Source organism: Grammomys surdaster, unplaced genomic scaffold (genome assembly GCF_004785775.1).
Source record: "Grammomys surdaster isolate TR1022 unplaced genomic scaffold, NIH_TR_1.0 1164, whole genome shotgun sequence".
Lineage (NCBI taxonomy): Eukaryota > Metazoa > Chordata > Mammalia > Rodentia > Muridae > Grammomys > Grammomys surdaster.
In genome coordinates, this window is record NW_021605583.1 from 5,298,390 (window position 1) to 5,317,403 (window position 19,014).

A 19,014-nucleotide genomic window follows, 5' to 3' on the forward strand; every position below is an offset into this window, starting at 1 on the left:
CTATGGGGGTGTGGTGAGGTATGGGGGAAGGGGGTGTCTCTGGCGGGCTCATGTGGAGACATCTCTTCCCCCTGAGGGACCAGCCACACAATGGTATAGTATAGAAGAGTTCATTAAGGGCATGGGGAGAGGAGTCAAGAGGGTAGTAGAGACAGAGAAAGAGAGAGTAGAGAAGTAGAAGCCGTCCACAGCCATGTGGTGAAGGGGGAGAGGGCAAGCAGCCCCTTTCATAGTGGGTCAGGCCTACTTGGCTATTGCCAGGTTAACTGTGGGGAGGAGCGTGCCTGGCTGTTGCCAGGTAACCATGGGGTGGAGTTTAGACAGAATGCTAGCAGAAACGGTGACAAAGGAACTAGACTCTTTGTGTCGCTTGCTTATGTCTACCATCCCATTTAGTTCCACAGCATGCAGAAGAGGTGCACACACTTTGCATATGAGGAAACAGAGGGGTCACATAGTTGAGTAAGTGGTGAAGCTGGAATTTGCATCTCCAGGTATTCTGGGTCGAACCTCTACAACTACAGTGTAACTAGGAAAGCACAGGTGTGGCTGCCTCTCAGAGACTCTGGGTTGAGTAGGAAAAGCATCTTGTGATGTCTACCTTCCATTTCCTCTTCGGAGGAGATGAGCTGGTGCTGGTCAAAGATCAGGCCAGGCCTTGATCCTTCATCTTTCTGGGAGGCCTTTTTAAAAACAAAGCTTTGTTTCTGGGTGGTCCAGGACTGACCATCTAGTACATGGCCCTCCCAGGTTTCTGGGCGGATGTGCTGCAATACCAGGATGTTGTTGACTTCCTGGGCTGAGCCACAGTTTTTCCAAATGACAGTAGATGAGGACCAGTGCAAAGGAAACAGAGAATGAATGGCAAGTGCCTTTCAGAGCCACTGACCCAGATCAAGGAGACAAAGAGATGTATGAATGACAGCTTGTGTGACAGGGCTTCCTGCAAACCATCCATTTGGGGTGAGGACGGGGCGTCTTCTGACTCCGGATGCCCTTCTCCAAGTTTCTGGAAATTGCCAAGACTAAGCTTCTGGTCGTGTTCAAGGGTTGTGCCCAGATGTCCCTGGGGCGTTGTTCCACTCCTCCTATCCTGGAAAGATACACAGAGCCATACCCTACTGAGGTGTGAGGTTGGAGAGGCTTCACTTGGGTTTGGGAATAGGCAGGCTACAAAGTGTAGGGGAAAAGCTTCAGTATCCCCAGATTCAAAGCACAGCTCTGGCCCTTGAGAGCCTGTGGTTTTGGGGGTGCACTTCCTTCTTGTTTACAAAGCTGGGATAGTTTCCCCGTGCTTTCTGGGATTAAAGGTTTACAGGAATAATGGATGTCAGGTGCTCTGCGCACACAGGCTGATACTGAATTGCTGTCCCAGTCCTCCTCATTGTCATTGACAGGAGCATTCTGTGAGTATCTTCTCCTGTTCTCCCAATTGCATCAGAACAAAGGAGTGCAATTATGAGAAACAATGGCCCCCGGGAAGCTAATCAAACCCCAGAGGCAACCAGATCACCAGCCAAGCTGCAAGTGGCTCCTCTCCACAGAGTTCACCAGCCCTGTTCCCAACAGTTCCTGGGGCTCTCATTTGTATCCCAGAGAAGCTCCACAGAAAATCTATGGATACAGAAAAGGCCAAGCCAATGGGGACTGATTGCTATCTGGAGATGTTTGAGAGTTTGGAACCTGGAACAGCATTCCTATATTTTCCCACTTAACACCACTGCACAGCTCCCTGGGGATTCTGGGCTAGTTCAGGAAGTTCTATCACCTCTTTCAAGATCTTAGCCTTTATGGGTATCCTGGGCTGAAGAAATAGATTTTCCATTTCCTTTGTAGAGCTTGATTTTTTTTCCTGTATGATCTTCATGCCTTTCCCTACTTGCCTATCAGCTTATAATTCAATGTCTGACATACTCTGCAAAGATTTGGTTATGTGGAGAAAGATGTACAGTAGTGCCCCAGTTCTGGCGTCTAGGGTAATAGTGAACTTCTTCAGGTGGACGGAGATACCTAGCTGCCCTCTAAAATGAGTATGTACTATGGGCAAAGGCTGTAATGCCTGGCCCCACAGCCTCTCAGTGACACTGTGCTATGCTCATGTACCACCTCTGAGCCAGGCATTTAAGGAATGGGTGTGTCTTCTACATGGTTTCCTCTTGAGCAAAAGCAGACAATATAGCTATGACAGTCACACAATGGAAAGACACAGGTCCTTGAAAGCTCACGTGGGAGAAAGCCTCCATCTGATGGAGCGCCCCGAGGGACTGTTAATGGATGAGAAACATAACTCTGATTGAGTTAAACCTTGGACATTCCAGGCAGGATTGGAGTCATGTTACTGTAAAAAAGGAATCCAGTAGCCACAGCCCCCACCATCCTTATGCCTTCTTGTGCAGATGAAGCAAGAAAAGAGTCAGAGGAAGGATCACCTGGCCATCGATGAGAGATACAAATGAAATAGATACATATCATAGGCCGGGCACATGCAGACCTGGAAAACGTTGGCTGTGGCAACAGACATCCACATGTGTGGTAGTGGTGTTGGCCAGCCATTAGTGGAGTCATAACTGTTAAAGGTAGTGTAGTAGATGTTTAAAAACCGAGGGAACATCTGGGCAGTGGTGGCAAACAGCAGTGACAGATGGATCACTGAGTTAAAGGCCAGTCTGGTTTACAGAGCTAGTTCCAGGACAGCCAGGGCTACAAGGAGAAATCCTGAGTTGAAAAACAAACAAAAAAAACAACAGCAAAAGTTAGGGAGCAGAGTGGAGGGTAGATCTTGCAGAAGAGGCCAAAGGCCACCAACACAGCTTGTAAAAAAGTGGGTAATCACTAGGGCTTATAAGTACCCTTGTTAGCCGGGCGATGGTGGCGCACGCCTTTAATCCCAGCACTTGGGAGGCAGAGGCACGCGAATTTCTGAGTTCGAGGCCAGCCTGGTCTACAGAGTGAGTTCCAGGACAGCCAGGGCTACACAGAGAAACCCTGTCTCGAAAAACAAAAACAAACAAACAAACAAACAAAAAGTACCCTTGTTGCTGAGATAACAAAAACAGAGGGAGAGGACAGGGGGAGAGACCGACCCTAGAGTGCCCGCCCCGTGCCACATCTACTTTAGGAGTGGTCACTTACGCTTTAAAACACACTTCAAACCTCATCTCCTCCGCCAAGCCTTTCCTGACCTCTGTGGATGATGCTGGTGGCCCCTATGCCCACGTTCCAAGCACGGTATCCACACTTAACCATCCCTTCCATCACACAGAGTACAGGGTGCTTGCTGCTCGTGGATCACGTGGACTTAGCATGAGTACCTGATACCACTGTGCTCTGGGCATCATTGGGGAAGGAGTTAATGAGTAGACGAGAGAATGGGTGAGCAGAAGCCACAGATGAGAAAGTCAACAAGAAGCATGTCCGAGATGCCTGGGCACCTGGGCAGAGTGCAAGCCATCTTGATTTTTCTGCCTACATCATCAATGAAGCACCCAACAACTTTTTCATGTCACACGTTTTTATTATGAAAGCTCGTTGCTGGGATCTTCTACAGACACGGATGCTGGCCACCTCCTTCCCAGCCTTGAAGAGATTCCCTAATGGTCCAGCCCTGTCTGATGCTGACCAACCACTCCAGCTACATCCAGCTTGCCTGAGCTGTTCTGAACCAGTCTGATCTCCTTGAACTTGTGTCAGAGACTCAGTATCACAAGAGGTCTGGTAGGCCCAAGGAAGGTTGAAGAGAGCGGAGCTGAGGAACAACAGGTGACCAAGATAAAAGGTCCAGGGAAGACCAGGAGAAGGGCTGTTGAGGGGTTCTGAGGACAGTTCTTACTTTCTCTTTATGGCCTTTTGAGTCAGTACAAAGCTGAAGGATGAAGGACGACAGAAGCAAACGTCATAGTCAACCCTTGTGTGTAAACGATGCAGTATGTGTAGACTTCCCCGGGGTCCTGGAAGACGATCCAGGGCAGCACACACATCTTTATTTCTTCTGGCTGGCTATAGTCTTTGGAGGCTAGATCAGCATGCACTGGATTTGTTTGTCAACCCAAACAAGGGTTTCTTCCCTGAGTATTTCAAAGGTCCCTAGTCTCTACACCGACTTGGGGGTGTCTGTCCTGAGGATTTCATTAAGGCACTTCACCTGATTTTATGGAGTCAGTAATATATTATAGGATGCTACAGTGGTACAACTCCCACGGGTCCCTTGGAGTTCATGAAATGATTCATGTAAAAAAAAAAAAAAAAAAAAAAAAACCTCCCAAAGGTCCCTAGGATTTTTGGAGACACCCTAAAGTTGCATCTACTTTTATATTTTAAATATAAAAATAAAATCCATCCCAACAGCTTGTGACCAAAAGTACAGCAAGCCTGAGTCACAGTCATCACCCAGAGATGGACAGCTACGACAGAGCTCAGCTCCGGAATCCACAGCAGCTGCAAGTGACCAAGACGTCCAGCGGCTTTCCACCAGGGACAGATGGCCCAGGCACTGACAAGACAGGCCCTGACAAAACCAGCTGCTGCCCCAGCACAGCAGTGGTGTCACTGGCTGCTGGGTGTCTGATGAATCTGGGCTGGTCTTGAAGTCAGAGTCAGGAGAGTGACAACTGCTGTTGTCATGTTCCAAGCCCTTCCTGGGCTCATTTTTGGCTCCACCCCCACTTATGGACTCTTAGGAACACACCTGGTGCCCAAACTCTTAACTTCAGATTTCCAACCTGGGATTCTGAGAAGAGTCGAGTTTTCCTGTTTTCTGAAGAACTTATAAGAATAGCAACACACACACACACACACACACACACACACACACACACACACCACATACACACTCTCACAGAGACAGCAGACAGCAGAGGTGGAAGGAACAAGGGTGCCCGGTGGTCACTGGTCCAGATGCTGCAAATGGCCTGTCCCTTTAGCCAGAATCTTCATAGCAATCACCAAAGTGAGAAGGGCATGGTTAAGATTTCCGGAAGCGTACCTCACTCTGAGGAAGAGACCAGGAAACAGAGTAAGCATGAAACACAGAAGCTCAAGGACTAGAGAGCCTAGGGCCAGTCCAGCTGAATGTTGCTGGCACATTCTCTGAGAGAGAGGGAGTGTACCCTGAGGCTTATGGCAGGGGCGTCTGATACAGTTCCCTCTGAGTCCCATATCATCATGCCTACAGAGAGAGGGAGTGTTGGTCTTAGCACTGGGCTTTACAGTTACAGACAGGAGAATGGGGAAGAGTTAGGCTGGGCTGAGCTCCTAATGGGCAACTTCATGCCATGGAAGGTAACCTCCTAGCACACTCTAGTGGTCAATTTGGATACCTTTGGGTATCACTGAGAGAGGAGAACGATATTGGTGCTGACATCATTGGTGCTGACATCATGCCTAGGTTCACCCTTGGCAATGCTGCGGGCTCTGTTTCAATGGAGAAGGAGGGAAAACTGCCATCTTGGACTGGTCCCATGCCTGACATCTAGTCTTGCCTTGGACATCCTCAAATGCACATGACTCGGATGGTCTGTCTGGATACCCTTCTCCCTCCTCCAGGCTCCATCCCTGAGCTGAATGCTCACCTCCATCTTTCTATAAATCCAGGGAAGTACTTCTGTCACTTTGGTGTACACACCAGGCTTGTTTTTCTGGCCACAGCCTGTGCCCCAGCTGGTGACACCTGCCAGGTACCAGCGATTGTTCTGCTCACAGACGAGAGGTCCTCCACTGTCTCCCTGCAAGGAAGAGCCAAAGAGTGAGTTGATCAGGAAAGGGTAGTTCACCGATCCTCATATCAATCCTATGACTCCACCTACTCCCACCTCCAGGGTCATGAGACCTGAGCCCCACCCACAAGGTCCTCACCTGGCAGGAGTCCCTCCCTCCTCGAAGATCCCCTGCACACATCATCCTTGGGGTAAGGTAACTGTCATAGACTGAGTAGTCATTGCATTTCTTGAAGTCAATGAGGTTGACCTGAACCTCTCGGAGGAAGGGAGATGTCTTCTCTTCAGTGAGGTAAACATGGGGAGAAAGAATAGGAAGCCAATGAGACTGTGGAAAGTTTCACACACATCAACTGCACCTTCAGGACCCAGACCCTAGCCTCCTGGGAGTAGAGGACACCACATCTGTGTCCAAACCCAAACATGGTGGGACACACACCCTCACACCAGACATACAACTCAATGACCGTAACACCAAGACTTGCTCCTGTGGGAACCCACAAGCCTATGGCTTGTATGAATTGCCAACTTGACAGGACCTAGAATCACCTGGGAAAGAAGCCTCAGGAAATGCCTGTGTGGGATTTTCTTGGTTAGGTAAACTGAGGTAGGAAGACCCATCCTTAATATGGGCAGTGCCTCTCCATGGGCTAAGTCCTAGACTGAACAAAAAAGGAGACGGAGCTGGATAGTAGTGATTCTCTTACTCTGCTTCCTGACTGCAGTATTGTATGATGAGCCACCCACGCCGCTGCTGCAGTGACATCCTGCCACCAGGGACCGTGTCCTGTGAGCTAGTAAGCCTTTCTTCCTTCCTTAAGCTATTCCGTCAGGTATTTTTGTGACAGCAGTGCGCAGAGTAACTAACACATCGACTTTGCACACTCATCTACATTCAAAGCGTCATCTCTGTATGCCGTTTGTTTTCAGGTCCCTAAAGATTTTAGGACATGCTTTCACCTCCCATTTACATGTATAGACACACAGGACTGAAGAAAATATTTGCCTGCCTCTGGTCCCTAATCGGTGAAACAGGCAAGGTCAGAAGGCTGTATCCAGACCAGTCAGCTTTCCACCATAGGAAGCCAAAGAATAGTGACTGCTGTAATGACCAGGCTAGCCAGGCCTCAGTGTCCCTCTGAGGGACACCCATAGTCATTTATAGCTGACCCTAGACAAAGTGCTTAGGCTGAGGTCTTAGGACATCTTGCCTGAGGACAGGTGAAAACAAGGTCCCAGCCAGGCCTAGTGATGCAGGCCTGTAATCTCAGCTGCCCTGGAGGCTAAGGCAGAAGGATCAGTTCAAAGCAAGCCTAGACTGTAAAATGAGTTTAACATCAGCCGGGGGAACCGACTGAGACCTTGTCCCCAAATAAAATATAAACAAACACCTGGACATAAGCAACAGGCTCTGGGTTAAGGACCCAGTATACGAGGAAGTCCTTACTTAAACCACAAACAAACATGCGCTCTTGCAGTCAGTACTGGGCCCACTGCCCCTCTACAGTTATAGCCTTAGATTCTGCCTTCCTTCTAGATGAGATTATTATTATTGTTGTTATTATTATTATTATTTTCCAGCCACTGCTTCTCAATAGTATCCAACCTAGAGAAAAGCACCACACTCTTGGCCCCTCCCCAAGCTACCCTCAGCCCATGGTAAGCCCTTTCTAATAGCCTCTTTTAATAATATTCATTTATTTCATTTTACATACAAGAACTTTTTGTCTCTGTCTATGTACCCGGTGCCCTTGGAGGCCAAGAGAGAGCTTCAGATCCTCTGGAACTGGAGTTACAGGGAGTAGTGAGCCACTCTGTGGGTGCTGAGAACTAAGCCTAGATCTTCTGGAAGTGTAGCAAGTGCTCTTAACCACTGAGCCATCTCTCCAGTTTTTCTAATAGCCTCTCAATGAAATGCGTGTTTCCTTTCACTGTCATAAGAAGTAAACCTACCTAATCAGCTGAAGGGTTTCCTGGCAGCCTTGCCTAGGTGTTATCATGTGGACTGTGCTGATATAAACATGTTCCTATATTACCTATGAGTCTGTACACCTAAACTCTCACTCAGATAAGCCTTCATCTGCATACGCACACGCACACACACACACGTCTTGCATCTCCACCTCTCACCATCTGTTTCTTTGGTTTTGCCGAAGCCCGTGATCCAGCAGGTCTCATTGAGGCTGAAGGTCTGACCATGCATAGGGAGGCAGGCAGGGTGGATGTGAGCTGTAGCAAGACATTGAGGTTGTCAGAGAAGAAGCCAGGATGGGGTTTAGGGTAGAGGGAGGGACGGGGCGGAGCAACTGCATCCTTGCTCTCTCAGCAGCTCTGAATCTGCCAAGGCTTTGGAATGACCAGATATGCAAGTCTGTCCTTTCATTTGAAGCTTTCAGCCATCAGTGGGCTGTCAGCACCCATGAAGCCATTCTCCTTCCGGTGCTATTGTGTTCACAGAGGTACAGCTTTTAGAGGTTGTTGGAACCAAGCTGACACAAGGTAGAGTGTCTCCATTAAGAGCAGCTCTCTTGGCTAAGACTCTTCCAGGTCTTTCCCTCAAAGCATGGACAAAGAAAGATAAATTTCAGATGTTAGGGCTATGTTGTATGCTGCCTGATCCAGGAGGGCACCTGTTGGCTGGCCACCACTGGAGGCTCTCCGTCAAAACGTTCATCTGACGTGAGTAAACCCTCCAGGCAGGAAGAGCACATACCTAAAGACTGAGACCACAAACCGCTGCTAGCGAGCTCCCATGTTGGCCTTATTGATCAAGTGTTATTGTGTATTGCTTCATAAGCTCCCTTTGCACAGGACCCCTCTAGTTGGTCTGTGCCACTGGCCACTCGACTCCGAATTACAGAAGGAGAACATTCGCTGATAGACTTGTGCAGCATTCTCAGTCATCTGTTCCGTTCATTACTGCATTCTGCACATTTCTCGGCCTGACCCAGACTCAGGATCAGTGAACGTCTGAGGATGGAGGGGGACCAAGCAAGGAAGGAAGAATTCTGGAAGCGATGGTTAGTTTCAAATGTCAACTTGCCGTAACCTGGCATCCCTTGGGAAGAGAATCTCAACGGAGGAATTATCCTAGAACAGGTTATTGTGTGTGTGGTGTGTGTGTGGTGTGTGTGTGTGTGTGGTGTGTGTGTGTGTGTGTGTGTGTGTGTGTGTGTGTGTGTTTAAGCATCTTGTAGCTGCAGATTCCAGATTCCTCTTGTCTGGAGAGGAGTTTAAACTATTGAGTTTTCACAGAAAATACTGTAGTTCAAGAAAATCCTTTCCTGATTTGTAAACCAAAAATCTGAGTTTATGGCCTGACCCTAGGGCTACATAAATCCAAACCGTGGTTCTTAGATGAATGATCTTCCTCATGCCCCGGGACAGACCTACACCAGGAGAGAAACTGGGTAAAACTCAGAAGTTTTAGCCAAATGGTTTGAGAGTTCGTTGTATAAGGTTGAGAAAGCCTGCTCAGGTTCGTGGTTTGTTTGTGTGAGTTGCAGGGGAAATGGTTGGTTGAGTCTCCCCATGTGCCCCCCTCCAACCCTTAGCTCTAGGCTCTGAAGTTGGGCCTGGGTGTGGCTATAGAGAAGCAGTTCAGAGACATCTTCACCACAGAGCTCTCTGCCCAGGGCTCTCTGATGAACTAGCTGTTCCGATGAGTGGCAAACACTACTTCCCTAATGAACATGTGAGGAAACATCCATTCACAGGCTCAAGGCTCCAGGATGTCTGGACCAATCAGAGTTTTCCAAGGATTCTGGGAAGCCTGGTCCTCCAAATGAGTACCTGCTTCCCTTCCACAAGACTTCTTATGGTAGACAGCCCTTCCCCTAGTCTCCAGGCCCTCTTCTAAGTGTCTTTAACCTGTCTTTAAGAGTCTCTTTAAAGATTTAAAATTTTAATTACATGTATGTGTGTGTCTGTGTAGGGGTGCCTGTGGGGGTCAAAAGAGGGTGCCAGTTCCCACGGAGCTGGAGTGAAAGGTAGTGTGCACTGCTAGACTTGGTGCTGGAGACCTGGGTCCTCAGATAGAGCAGTGTTTGCTCTTAAGCACTGGGTCATCTGCCCAGGCCCCTCAGTTCTTTTAGACTTCACCTTAGCTATCCTCTGCACTGCCCGTCAGCCTACCACCTCTGACTGCCTTAACAGCTCCTTCTGATCCCCTAACACGACATCGTTGGCCCCTTCTGGAGCTCTTGGTGTTCACTTCCCATTTTGTTCAATTTGCCATTGGCTGTGTAGTAGACACACAGGAAGAGGTAATCAAATGAGTGACTGAATGAATGAAGCCTTCTTTGACGTTCGGTGTTCCCAGTGATCTGAGCACCGCTGTGATCTTTCTGTCATGTAGCCTCCTTTGGACATCCTGTCCCATGTTGGACAGTCAAGCCTGTGCTCAACTCATGTTCTTCACTGCAATGTATGCCATTAGCTAGCCCAGAGCCAGGGGGAAGAACCTTGCTTCAGAATCAGACCAATCAACCATGTGGGAGCCTGTCACTCAACGCCACAGTTAACGAGTCCCTCTAAAACTCTACTTCTCCATATCTTAAATGGAGCTCATAGGCTCTGCTCTTCTGGGCTAGTTGGGCAGAACGCACACACGCAAACATATCAAATATACCCTACTGTGTTGTGACTTAAATGTCAAAAGTCCCATACAAACCTGTGTGTTTGCACTCTTGGTCCCAGCTTGCTGGTATTGCTTTGGGAAGTTGTGGGAGCCTTAGGAGGTGGTCTTCACTGGAGGAAGCAGGTTTAAGGGGGAGGACCTAAAGGTTTATAGCCCATCCCCACTTGGATATGAGAAAGTAGCTACACAGTCCCACTGCCATGAAATTGCCTGCCACTGCTCCTCCACCATGATGGGCTAAGAACCAAAGTAAAGCCTTCTGACCTTAAAGTGCTTTTACTAGGTGTTTTGTCACTACCAGGGCACTGGCTGGCAGCTCTCAAGTGCATAGTTACTAACAGTGAGTTGATTCAATATACTTATAGTTATTAAGATCAGTATACAAATGCTAGCCCCGTGGCCAATTTGGAATATGAGATGTGCCATTTGGGAAACACATATTTCAAATCTTGGGCCTAAGTTTCCCTAGTTATTTTTTCCTTTCTTCCCTTATGTATTCTCTTGTGTGTGTGTGTGTGTGTGTGTGTGTGTGTGTGTGTGTTTGTGCGCATGCGCATGCACATGAGTACTCACATACAGACATGCACACACATGCACAGGTCAAAAATTCATGTCAAGATGTCTTTCCCCGATCACTTCTATACTTTGTGTTTTTGAGACACGGAACTAGAAGCTTTGGCTGGCCACCAAACCCCTGGCACTCTCTAGTCTCTGCTCCCCAGTACTGAGATTACAGGCACCTGTTAGCATACCCTGCTTTTCACTGGGGCTCTGGAATCTGTACTCAATCCTCATTCTTGTTCAGCCAGAACTTTCCCACTGAGCCATCTCCTCCAGACCCCAGTTTTCCTACCTGTAAAATAACTACATTCTATGTAATGGTCTCTAAAATGCTTGAGTCCCTAAGCTGGGTAAACAGCGGCTGCCAAGTCAAGGGTTTCCGGGAAGCAAGGACACACACTCGCTCACCTGACAGGGTCAAGGGCTTGGACAGCCTTATGAGAGCGATGTCATAGTCATCCTGTTCATCCGTGTAGTTGCTGTTAATGATGATCTGGGAGATTGAGGCAGCCTCAGGCAGCTGGTGCAAGTTGCTGGTGCCTGCGTATACCTTCCACCCCTCCAGAATCTTCTCCCGGGTCCTACAAGAGCCACAGGGTATGAGTGCTGTCCAGTTGTATACCTGGCAGAATTCACTGGCTGCATCTGCTACCCACAGGGGTAGGGGCAAAGCAGGAGCACTAGCCTGGAGACAGGGGGATGGATAAAATGACCTCTGGAGAACTTCTCTATCTTATGAAACCCAAAACCATCCCTCAACCTCTTCAAAGTTGTTCTGAACTGGCCTGCACCTTAGAGTGTGAAAAAGCAACAGAATAAGCAATTTCTCTGTGTGGGATTCACCCCACTACTACCTCATCTGCATCCCACTAAGGATGGAGGCATGGCAGGAAGACAGATGCCATCAGCGATTTAGACAAGACAAGATAATGAAGTTTCTTTACTCAGGAAGCCAGTGTCTACGAAGTCAATGCTATGGGTCCCCAGAGGCTGCTAGGACCTCTCAGGAGCCACCTGTACCACCCTCCTGCTGTCCCTGTCCCTCAAGTCTTGAGACAGCATCCCCGATTGTCAGACTCTTCTGCTGGTAGCTCTGCAGCTGGTTGAGGGAGGTGGTAATGAGCCTGGAGCTTCCTTTTATCTGCTCGCCAGGGAAAGGATCCAGAGGTCTTCCAGCCTGTCTCCCTTTTCCTCGGGACCTCGTTTTTCATCCTTGTCCCAAGCTCAGAACCAAACCCTCTTTCACACTTAGTCTTTTGAGCAGTAGCTGAGTTGCCTGACCCTGGGGAACTCAGCTTAGTTGTAGACTAGAGTTTGTGTAAGCCCTTCCTAGTGGCTCCAAGTCCCCAACAGCATCTTGTCAAGGGTCTCTCAGGCACTTACACAAAGAAACAGTGGGCAGCGGTGAGCACCCACTGGGCATCGATGAGTGTGCCCCCGCAGATGTGGGTGGTGCCGAAGTGTAGGCTAACTTGCCAGGGCCACTTGCTCTCTGAGGTCAGAGCCCCTCCCACGATCCGCCCGGTCATAGCTCTCAGACCACAGTCTGGGGGGAAATGGAGAAGACAGAATATGACATTTGCTTCTTTTAGAGCCTCTTCTGCTCTTCTCGAGCTCCGGGCAGGCAACTGAATGAAGGTCACCCTTTGTCCAAAGAGTCTAATGTGGCCCACCTATTCCCTGTCCAAGCAGAAGTAGTACAAGGTGATCTTGGCCTTCTCGAGTTATCTAGTAGGAAGTCTGACCTGAGGTAGCTTCTGCCTTGTTCCCATTCATTCATTCGTTCTTTCATTCGTTCTTTCATTAATCTGGCAAATGCTCACTTCATGGTCAATGTTTCGGCCTTGAGTCTGGCTTGGTTAAGAGAGTGAGTCCCAGGACTGTCATCAAGGGCTCAGAAAAGTAAAAGATGCTGTCACAACCCTGAACTGGTGAGGACTAGCATGGCAGTCTCTTATTTCAAAATCAAGGAGAAATAAATATATTTCCTATGACGCATAGCTGGGTTGCACAGGGAGCAAGTCTGGAATGAGTCAAACCTGGGACAGGGAGGGGCAGCCTGCCGAGAGTGCTCAGATATGGGGCTTTCCTGCTTGCAGAGGAGAGAGGGCGGCACACGATCTGAGCAGTGGGCACTGCAGCCACAACAGTGGGTCAGCCTGCACCCTGGCTTCACCACCAAGAACATAGACCTTGTGGGATCACTTGAAGCTATGGCTTAGGGGTCAACTCCAAGGTCAAGTGTCACCTGCCTGGGTTCCCATCTTAGGCAAGGAACAGTGACCAGTAATGGAAATTGCCATGCAGGGCTCTCAGAGTCAGTAACTCCAGCCTTGTCTTACAGATGCAGATGAGGTACCCTTCATGGACAAGCACTCAAGTGAATGTTGACCCAAACCTGTCAGCTAGTCCACTCCTGCTGTCCTCCCTCAGTTCTCAGCCCCTACCAAAAGTCTAGGGGACTCATATGGCTCCCTGGGAATGGCAGGTAAAGGATCGAGCTCCCTAGACAGTGCCTTATCCCACCCGCATAGACCACACTCCAAGAAGAAGAGTTTACTTACGGGAACACTGGAGGGAGACATACCGCTGGGAAGGACATTCCGACCTGGAGTATGGGGCACAAAGGGTGAGAAAGGAAATGAGCAGTTGCCTCCTCTTCCTGACTGGTACCTGCTCAGACCCTGCCTCATTTCCACCTTTAACAATAGCGGCAAGTCAGACCTTCCCTTTCCCAGTAGGACAGTCTTCCTTACTTGGCTTTCTCTGGGAAGATGGATGGAACAAACTATCTTCATCATAATCCCCATCTCCTCCCCGTTTTCAGACGGTGAACCACCCCCCACCCCCACCCCACCCCCGCTAGTTCCCTGTTCTTGGAAGCCAAGCAAGCCTCCATGGTCCCAGCTCTTTCTAATGAGCCTCTTGTACGGCCTCACTGTAGCATGCAGACAGCCTAGCTCAAAGCGGTGCCGAGGGATCATCTCTTAACTGGAGGTTTGCTTCTCTCATTCTAAGGACAGGAAAGCAAGGCTGGAAGACTACCTCCCACCTTCAGGGGGAGCGACTGCAGTGTAAAGATGGCAGGAAGGGCTGAGGCTTCCCAGATGGACCTCCTGGGCCCCCACCACTAGTACCTGTCAGTCCCCTGCTCCTGTCCCCAATGATGCCTCTTTCCTCTCTAAAGTCCACCATGGGGAGCCTTTTAATCCAAACACTTAGCTCTCTGGATCTCCAAGGTTTCTAAGTTGCTTTTAGAGATTAGGAGGCAGGAACCTCCAACCTTGGGGTGATCCCTGCACCAGATCTGAGACAAGAGCTTTTAAGCCCAAGCTATCCTCAGTGCTCCTGGCATTGCAAGGGAGCCTGGGAGTCTGGGTCCCAGGAGAGCATGAGAGAGTGACTCCCCAACTGTGAGCACCCTCCTCGGGTCCCTCAGTCCTCTGTCTGTCCATACAGACAGTCGGGTTGTTCCACTGCACCTGTAGAGGCTTTCCTGGATGGTGGAGTTGTATTCAGCGAGTAAGAAGCTGCTGGTGACGTCCCTGTGGGCCACCTCAGTCGTTCGGTAAGCACTGCAGAGAAGAGGGAAGAATGAATAGCCTGCAGACAGTTAGACCCCAAGTCTCCCAGCGGTATTAGAGCCACAGAGCTCATCAGACAAAGGCAGACTAGAATGCACTGTGCAGTGGCCACTCCTACATAGCTTTCAAAGTCCAGCTTCAACATACATTCTGCTCCTGCCCCTGCCAGCCCTGCAACTGGCCCAGTAGCTCTCCACTACGGTGTTGATCTGGCCATGTCACCAGTATCTGGTAAGAAAGGTACATTCTTAGCTCCACCTCAGACTTACAGAAACAGCTCTGAGAGGCGCCCAGCCTGTTTTAACAGCCCCAGGTAGTTTTGATGCCTCATTGACTTTGAGAGCCCTTTATATCTAGACTGGCTGCTTTATATGTCAGCTTGACACCAGCGAGAGCCAATTGGAAAGAACTCTGCATTGAGGAAAAACGCCCCCATAGGATTGGCCTATGGGCAAGTCTGTGGGGCATTTTCTTCCTTAATGATTGATCTGGGAGGGCCAGGCTCACTATGAGTGACGCCATTCCCTAGGCAGGTGGTACCAAGTTGTATTTTAAAAGCCTGCTGATGGGCAGTGTTCTTCTATGTCTCTGCCTTCAGTTCCGGCCTCTGGGTTCCTGCTCTGATTTTCTTCAGTGATAAAGCATGACCTGAGTATGTAACTAGAAGAAAGTCCTTCCCCAAATGAGTTTTTGGTCACAGTGTTTTATCACAGCAGTGGCAATAGCAACTAAGACACTATCCAAACTGTGACCCACAGTCCAGTGGCATAAGCACCACGCCAAGACCTACTAAGCACCAACGTGAGTGCTCCAGGTCCCCCCAAAGATGACCCAGTATATACAATGGTGACTCTCAGAGGAGCACCCCTCTGAATCCCTTTGGGCATTTGCTAAATAAGTTCTTAGTCTTAATCGTAGAGATTCAGTCTGGGAGGAACATTCTCCCAAGGACCCCAGTGATTCTGTTATGTTCTACTTTCTGCCTGGAACTTGTGCACATTTCTAGAACATTCTATATCCATCTGTGAACTGGGCCTCTCAATATGCAGGCCCTGTAAGCAAGCCCAAGGAATTTTCTCCATGGTGTCCCAGCAGAGGCCACTCATACGCTCGGTGTGGGATTGCTGAGATAAGCCTTTCCCGAATTACATTAGAGGATATTGTTCTTTTATGCCTGTGTATCACATGGTCTCCTAGAAGCTCTGAGGAGGAATCTTCCTTGCAAAAATGCCATTCAAAGAGAATGTCGAGGGGGTCTCAGATCACCTGGTGGCTCTGAGACAAAGGCCTCCTCAACCCCCACCCTGCACTACTACCCCCACCCCCACCCATCACCCCATCCCTAGACTCCCACTCCCTTATTCAGTCTGGATCAGTCAGTCCCTCCTTTACCCACCAGGGACTGAGGTGGCAGCGGAGAACTAGCTCTAAGTCCTAGCTCCAACCCTATCTTTCTAGGTGTTTCTTCTAAGGGCAACATTCATTCATTCATTCATTCATTCATTCTTTCATCCCTAACCTGCTCAGCTTAAGAACTCAGATAAAGGGCTGAGGCTGTAGCTCAGCTTGGAAGGTACTTGCCACAAAAGCATGAGGACTCATGTAAAAAGGCAGGCATGGAGGCGTGCTCATAATCGCACCACTGTGAAGTAGAGACAGGCAGATCCCTGGGGCTGGATGGCCAGATAGACTAGCTTACCTTACAGGCTTCAGGCTAATAAGAGACTCTTTCTGAAAAAATAAGGTGGCTGACTCCTGAGAAACACATGAGGTTGACTCTCTGGTCTCCACATGCATGAACATGTATGTAACCACACACACAACTCAGACAAGACAGTGAGTGGAGGTGTCTACCTGGCCTTCAGGTGGGAGAAACCTTCAAGTAGGAAGGTTCCTTCACTTCCTACTTCACTCACCAATACTGGCTTCTTGGTGTCAACCTTTTAAAGCCAAAGCTTCCTAGGACCTGGCCAGCCCCCCCCACCCCTCACCCCTGGTTCTATCTCGTTTATCATTCAGTGAGTTAAATAAGCAAGTCACTTCACAACTGCTATGGCTAAAGGCCACCAGAGAGCTTTGCACATCTGGGCTCCTAGTGCTCACATGTATGTAAGATCTGTCCAAACACCTGTACTCCTCACAGAGCCAGCTTAATGTGGTAATGGCCGTGAGGGTGCTTTCACAGAAAGAGCCCTGGGGGAGGGGAGAACATAGCTCCCGGACACTCAGGGGATCCCAGGTTTTTGAACGACTCAGGGGTTTCTTGAGTTGGTAGAATAAGCAAGAGTCCTGCAGGACTCCTTCTCTTCCCTTTTTCCTTCCTTCCCTCTATTTCTTCCTCTCTCCCTTCTTCCTTCCTTCCCTTCCTCCCTTCTTTCTTTAACTTTTTTTTCCTTCCAGTCCCCGCTCACTCCAGCCCCCGCTCGCTCCGGCCCAAAGGTTTTTACTTATTTATTATATGTAAGTACCCTGTTGCTGTCTTCAGACACCCTAAGAGGGCATCAGATCCCATTATGGGTGGTTTTGAACCACCATCTGGTTGCTGGGATCCGAACTCATGACCTTCGGAAGAGCAGTCAGTGCTCTCAACCGCGGAGCCATCTCTCCAGCCCCCTTTCTTTAACATTTTTGACACAGATTCTGCGAAGCTCCCGCTGAATGGACTCTTTGTTCACCTGTCAAAGCCCAGCTGCTGGCAGGTCCTCTTGGAGTCCGTGTCGTTCCAGCTGCTGCTGCAGACAGGAAGCCACTCACCAGAAGACCCAGAGTAGACTTTCAGGAGGGATTTGTCCCAGTCGAACCTGACTGCAGAACAGAAAAGAGCAGAGAAGGGTCTCAGCACCCTGGAGGCTTCAAGCTCTTGGGAATACGTTATGGGAGGCTCTGGGAAAGGTATGGAAAAAATGGTTAAGCAGCAATGGCTGGAGGGCCAAGGCCTTCAGTAAACAGAGCTGAAGCAAAGGGGCTCTGGCTTGACAGCTCTTCATCCAACAGGACTCAGGAGACCATTTCTGGGAGAGGAGCAAGCATCTCACTCTGAGGCAATGACACGCTCAAAGGAGAAGATGTTAAGAAGTCGAGGAGCCATGATCGGAGTGTGTGCTCATAGGACAGGCTTGCTCACAGATTGTGCAGTCGTGGGCAAGGGCATATGTGTTATCAGTGGAGAGGTGAAAGGATAGACAGCTGCACCACTCAACAAACACAAACGCAGAGAACTACAGCTCAACAGGTCTCCGTGCTCATCTAGGACATTAAAAAATTACAGGGGTCGCCCGCTGAATAAAGAGGAATGGGATTCCGGAGCACCCTCAGTCTGTCTGTCCCAGTCAGATTATCTGTTTGCCTCTGTCTTACAGTTTCAGATTTTCTTTAAGAGTCACCAAACTCACCCAGTGCATTCATTTTAAAAATTAGAAGTCAGAAGCCCTAAGAATCGGGTCATTTATCCATGGCTCATGACACCCCAAATCAAATTCCAAATCCCAACACCCACTTCTCAGTGAGTGCATACCATGTATGTTCTTTTGAGATTGGGTCACCTCACTCAAGATGATATTTTCCAGCTCCATCCATTTGCCTAAGAATTTCGTGAACTCATTGTTTTTAATAGCTGAGTAGTACTCCATTGTATAAATGTACCACATTTTCTGCATCCATTCTTCTGTTGAAGGGCATCTGGGTTCTTTCCAACTTCTGGCTATTATAAATAAGACTGTTATGAACGTGGTGTAGCATGTGTCCCTGTTGTATGTTGAAACGTCTTTTGGGTATATGCCCAGGAGTGGTATAGCTGGGTCCTCAGGTAACATTATGTTTAATTTTCTGAGATACAGCCAGACTGCTTTCCACAGTGGTTGTACCAGTTTACAATCCCACCAACAGTGGAGGAGTGTTCCTCTTTCTCCACATCCTCGCCAACATGTGCTGTCATCTGTGTTTTTTATCTTAGCCATTCTGACTGGTGTGAGGTGGAATCTCAGTGTTGTTTTCATTTGCATTTTCCTGATGACTAGGGATGCTGAACACTTCTTTAGGTGTTTCTCAACCATTCGAGCTTCCTCAGTTGAGAATTCCAAATCTTTGTCGTCTATGATTCAAGCTAAGATCTTCCGATGTTCTACCCATTGCCTCTGTCTGCGTTGTTACATTCTGAAGTATAGTGTGTAGTAGCCAGAGTACACATGTGTGGACACACATGCATGTGTACATGCACATACATGTGCAGGTACACACACATACACACACATATACACATACACACATACACACGCATACACTCACATACACACACATGCACACACATATACACATGCACACACATACACACACATACACACACATACACACACATACACACATACACACATATACACATACACACACATACACTCATATACATACATACACACACATACACACGCATACACTCACATACACACACATACACACACATATACACATGCACACACATACACACATACACACACATATACACACACATATACATACACACATA

At 48.7% G+C, this 19,014-nt stretch overlaps 1 protein-coding gene across 3 annotated transcripts in view; it reads right to left on the reverse strand.

Annotated features, from left to right (window-relative positions):
- Nucleotides 1-4,904: 4,904 nt before the first annotated feature.
- Nucleotides 4,905-19,014, reverse strand: part of Tmprss13 (transmembrane serine protease 13) — a 28,415-nt gene continuing 14,305 nt past the window's right edge. For all 3 annotated transcript variants that reach the window (XM_028783841.1, XM_028783840.1, XM_028783839.1), the window contains 9 exons: nucleotides 17,171-17,300; nucleotides 14,394-14,486; nucleotides 13,476-13,519; nucleotides 12,295-12,457; nucleotides 11,320-11,492; nucleotides 7,842-7,940; nucleotides 5,851-5,993; nucleotides 5,568-5,720; nucleotides 4,905-4,987 (listed from right to left, as the gene is read on the reverse strand). In XM_028783841.1, coding sequence (XP_028639674.1) covers nucleotides 4,961-4,987; nucleotides 5,568-5,720; nucleotides 5,851-5,993; nucleotides 7,842-7,940; nucleotides 11,320-11,492; nucleotides 12,295-12,457; nucleotides 13,476-13,519; nucleotides 14,394-14,486; nucleotides 17,171-17,300 — 1,025 coding nt within the window. In that variant the 3' untranslated portion in view covers nucleotides 4,905-4,960. The remainder of the gene's footprint in view (nucleotides 4,988-5,567; nucleotides 5,721-5,850; nucleotides 5,994-7,841; nucleotides 7,941-11,319; nucleotides 11,493-12,294; nucleotides 12,458-13,475; nucleotides 13,520-14,393; nucleotides 14,487-17,170; nucleotides 17,301-19,014) is intronic.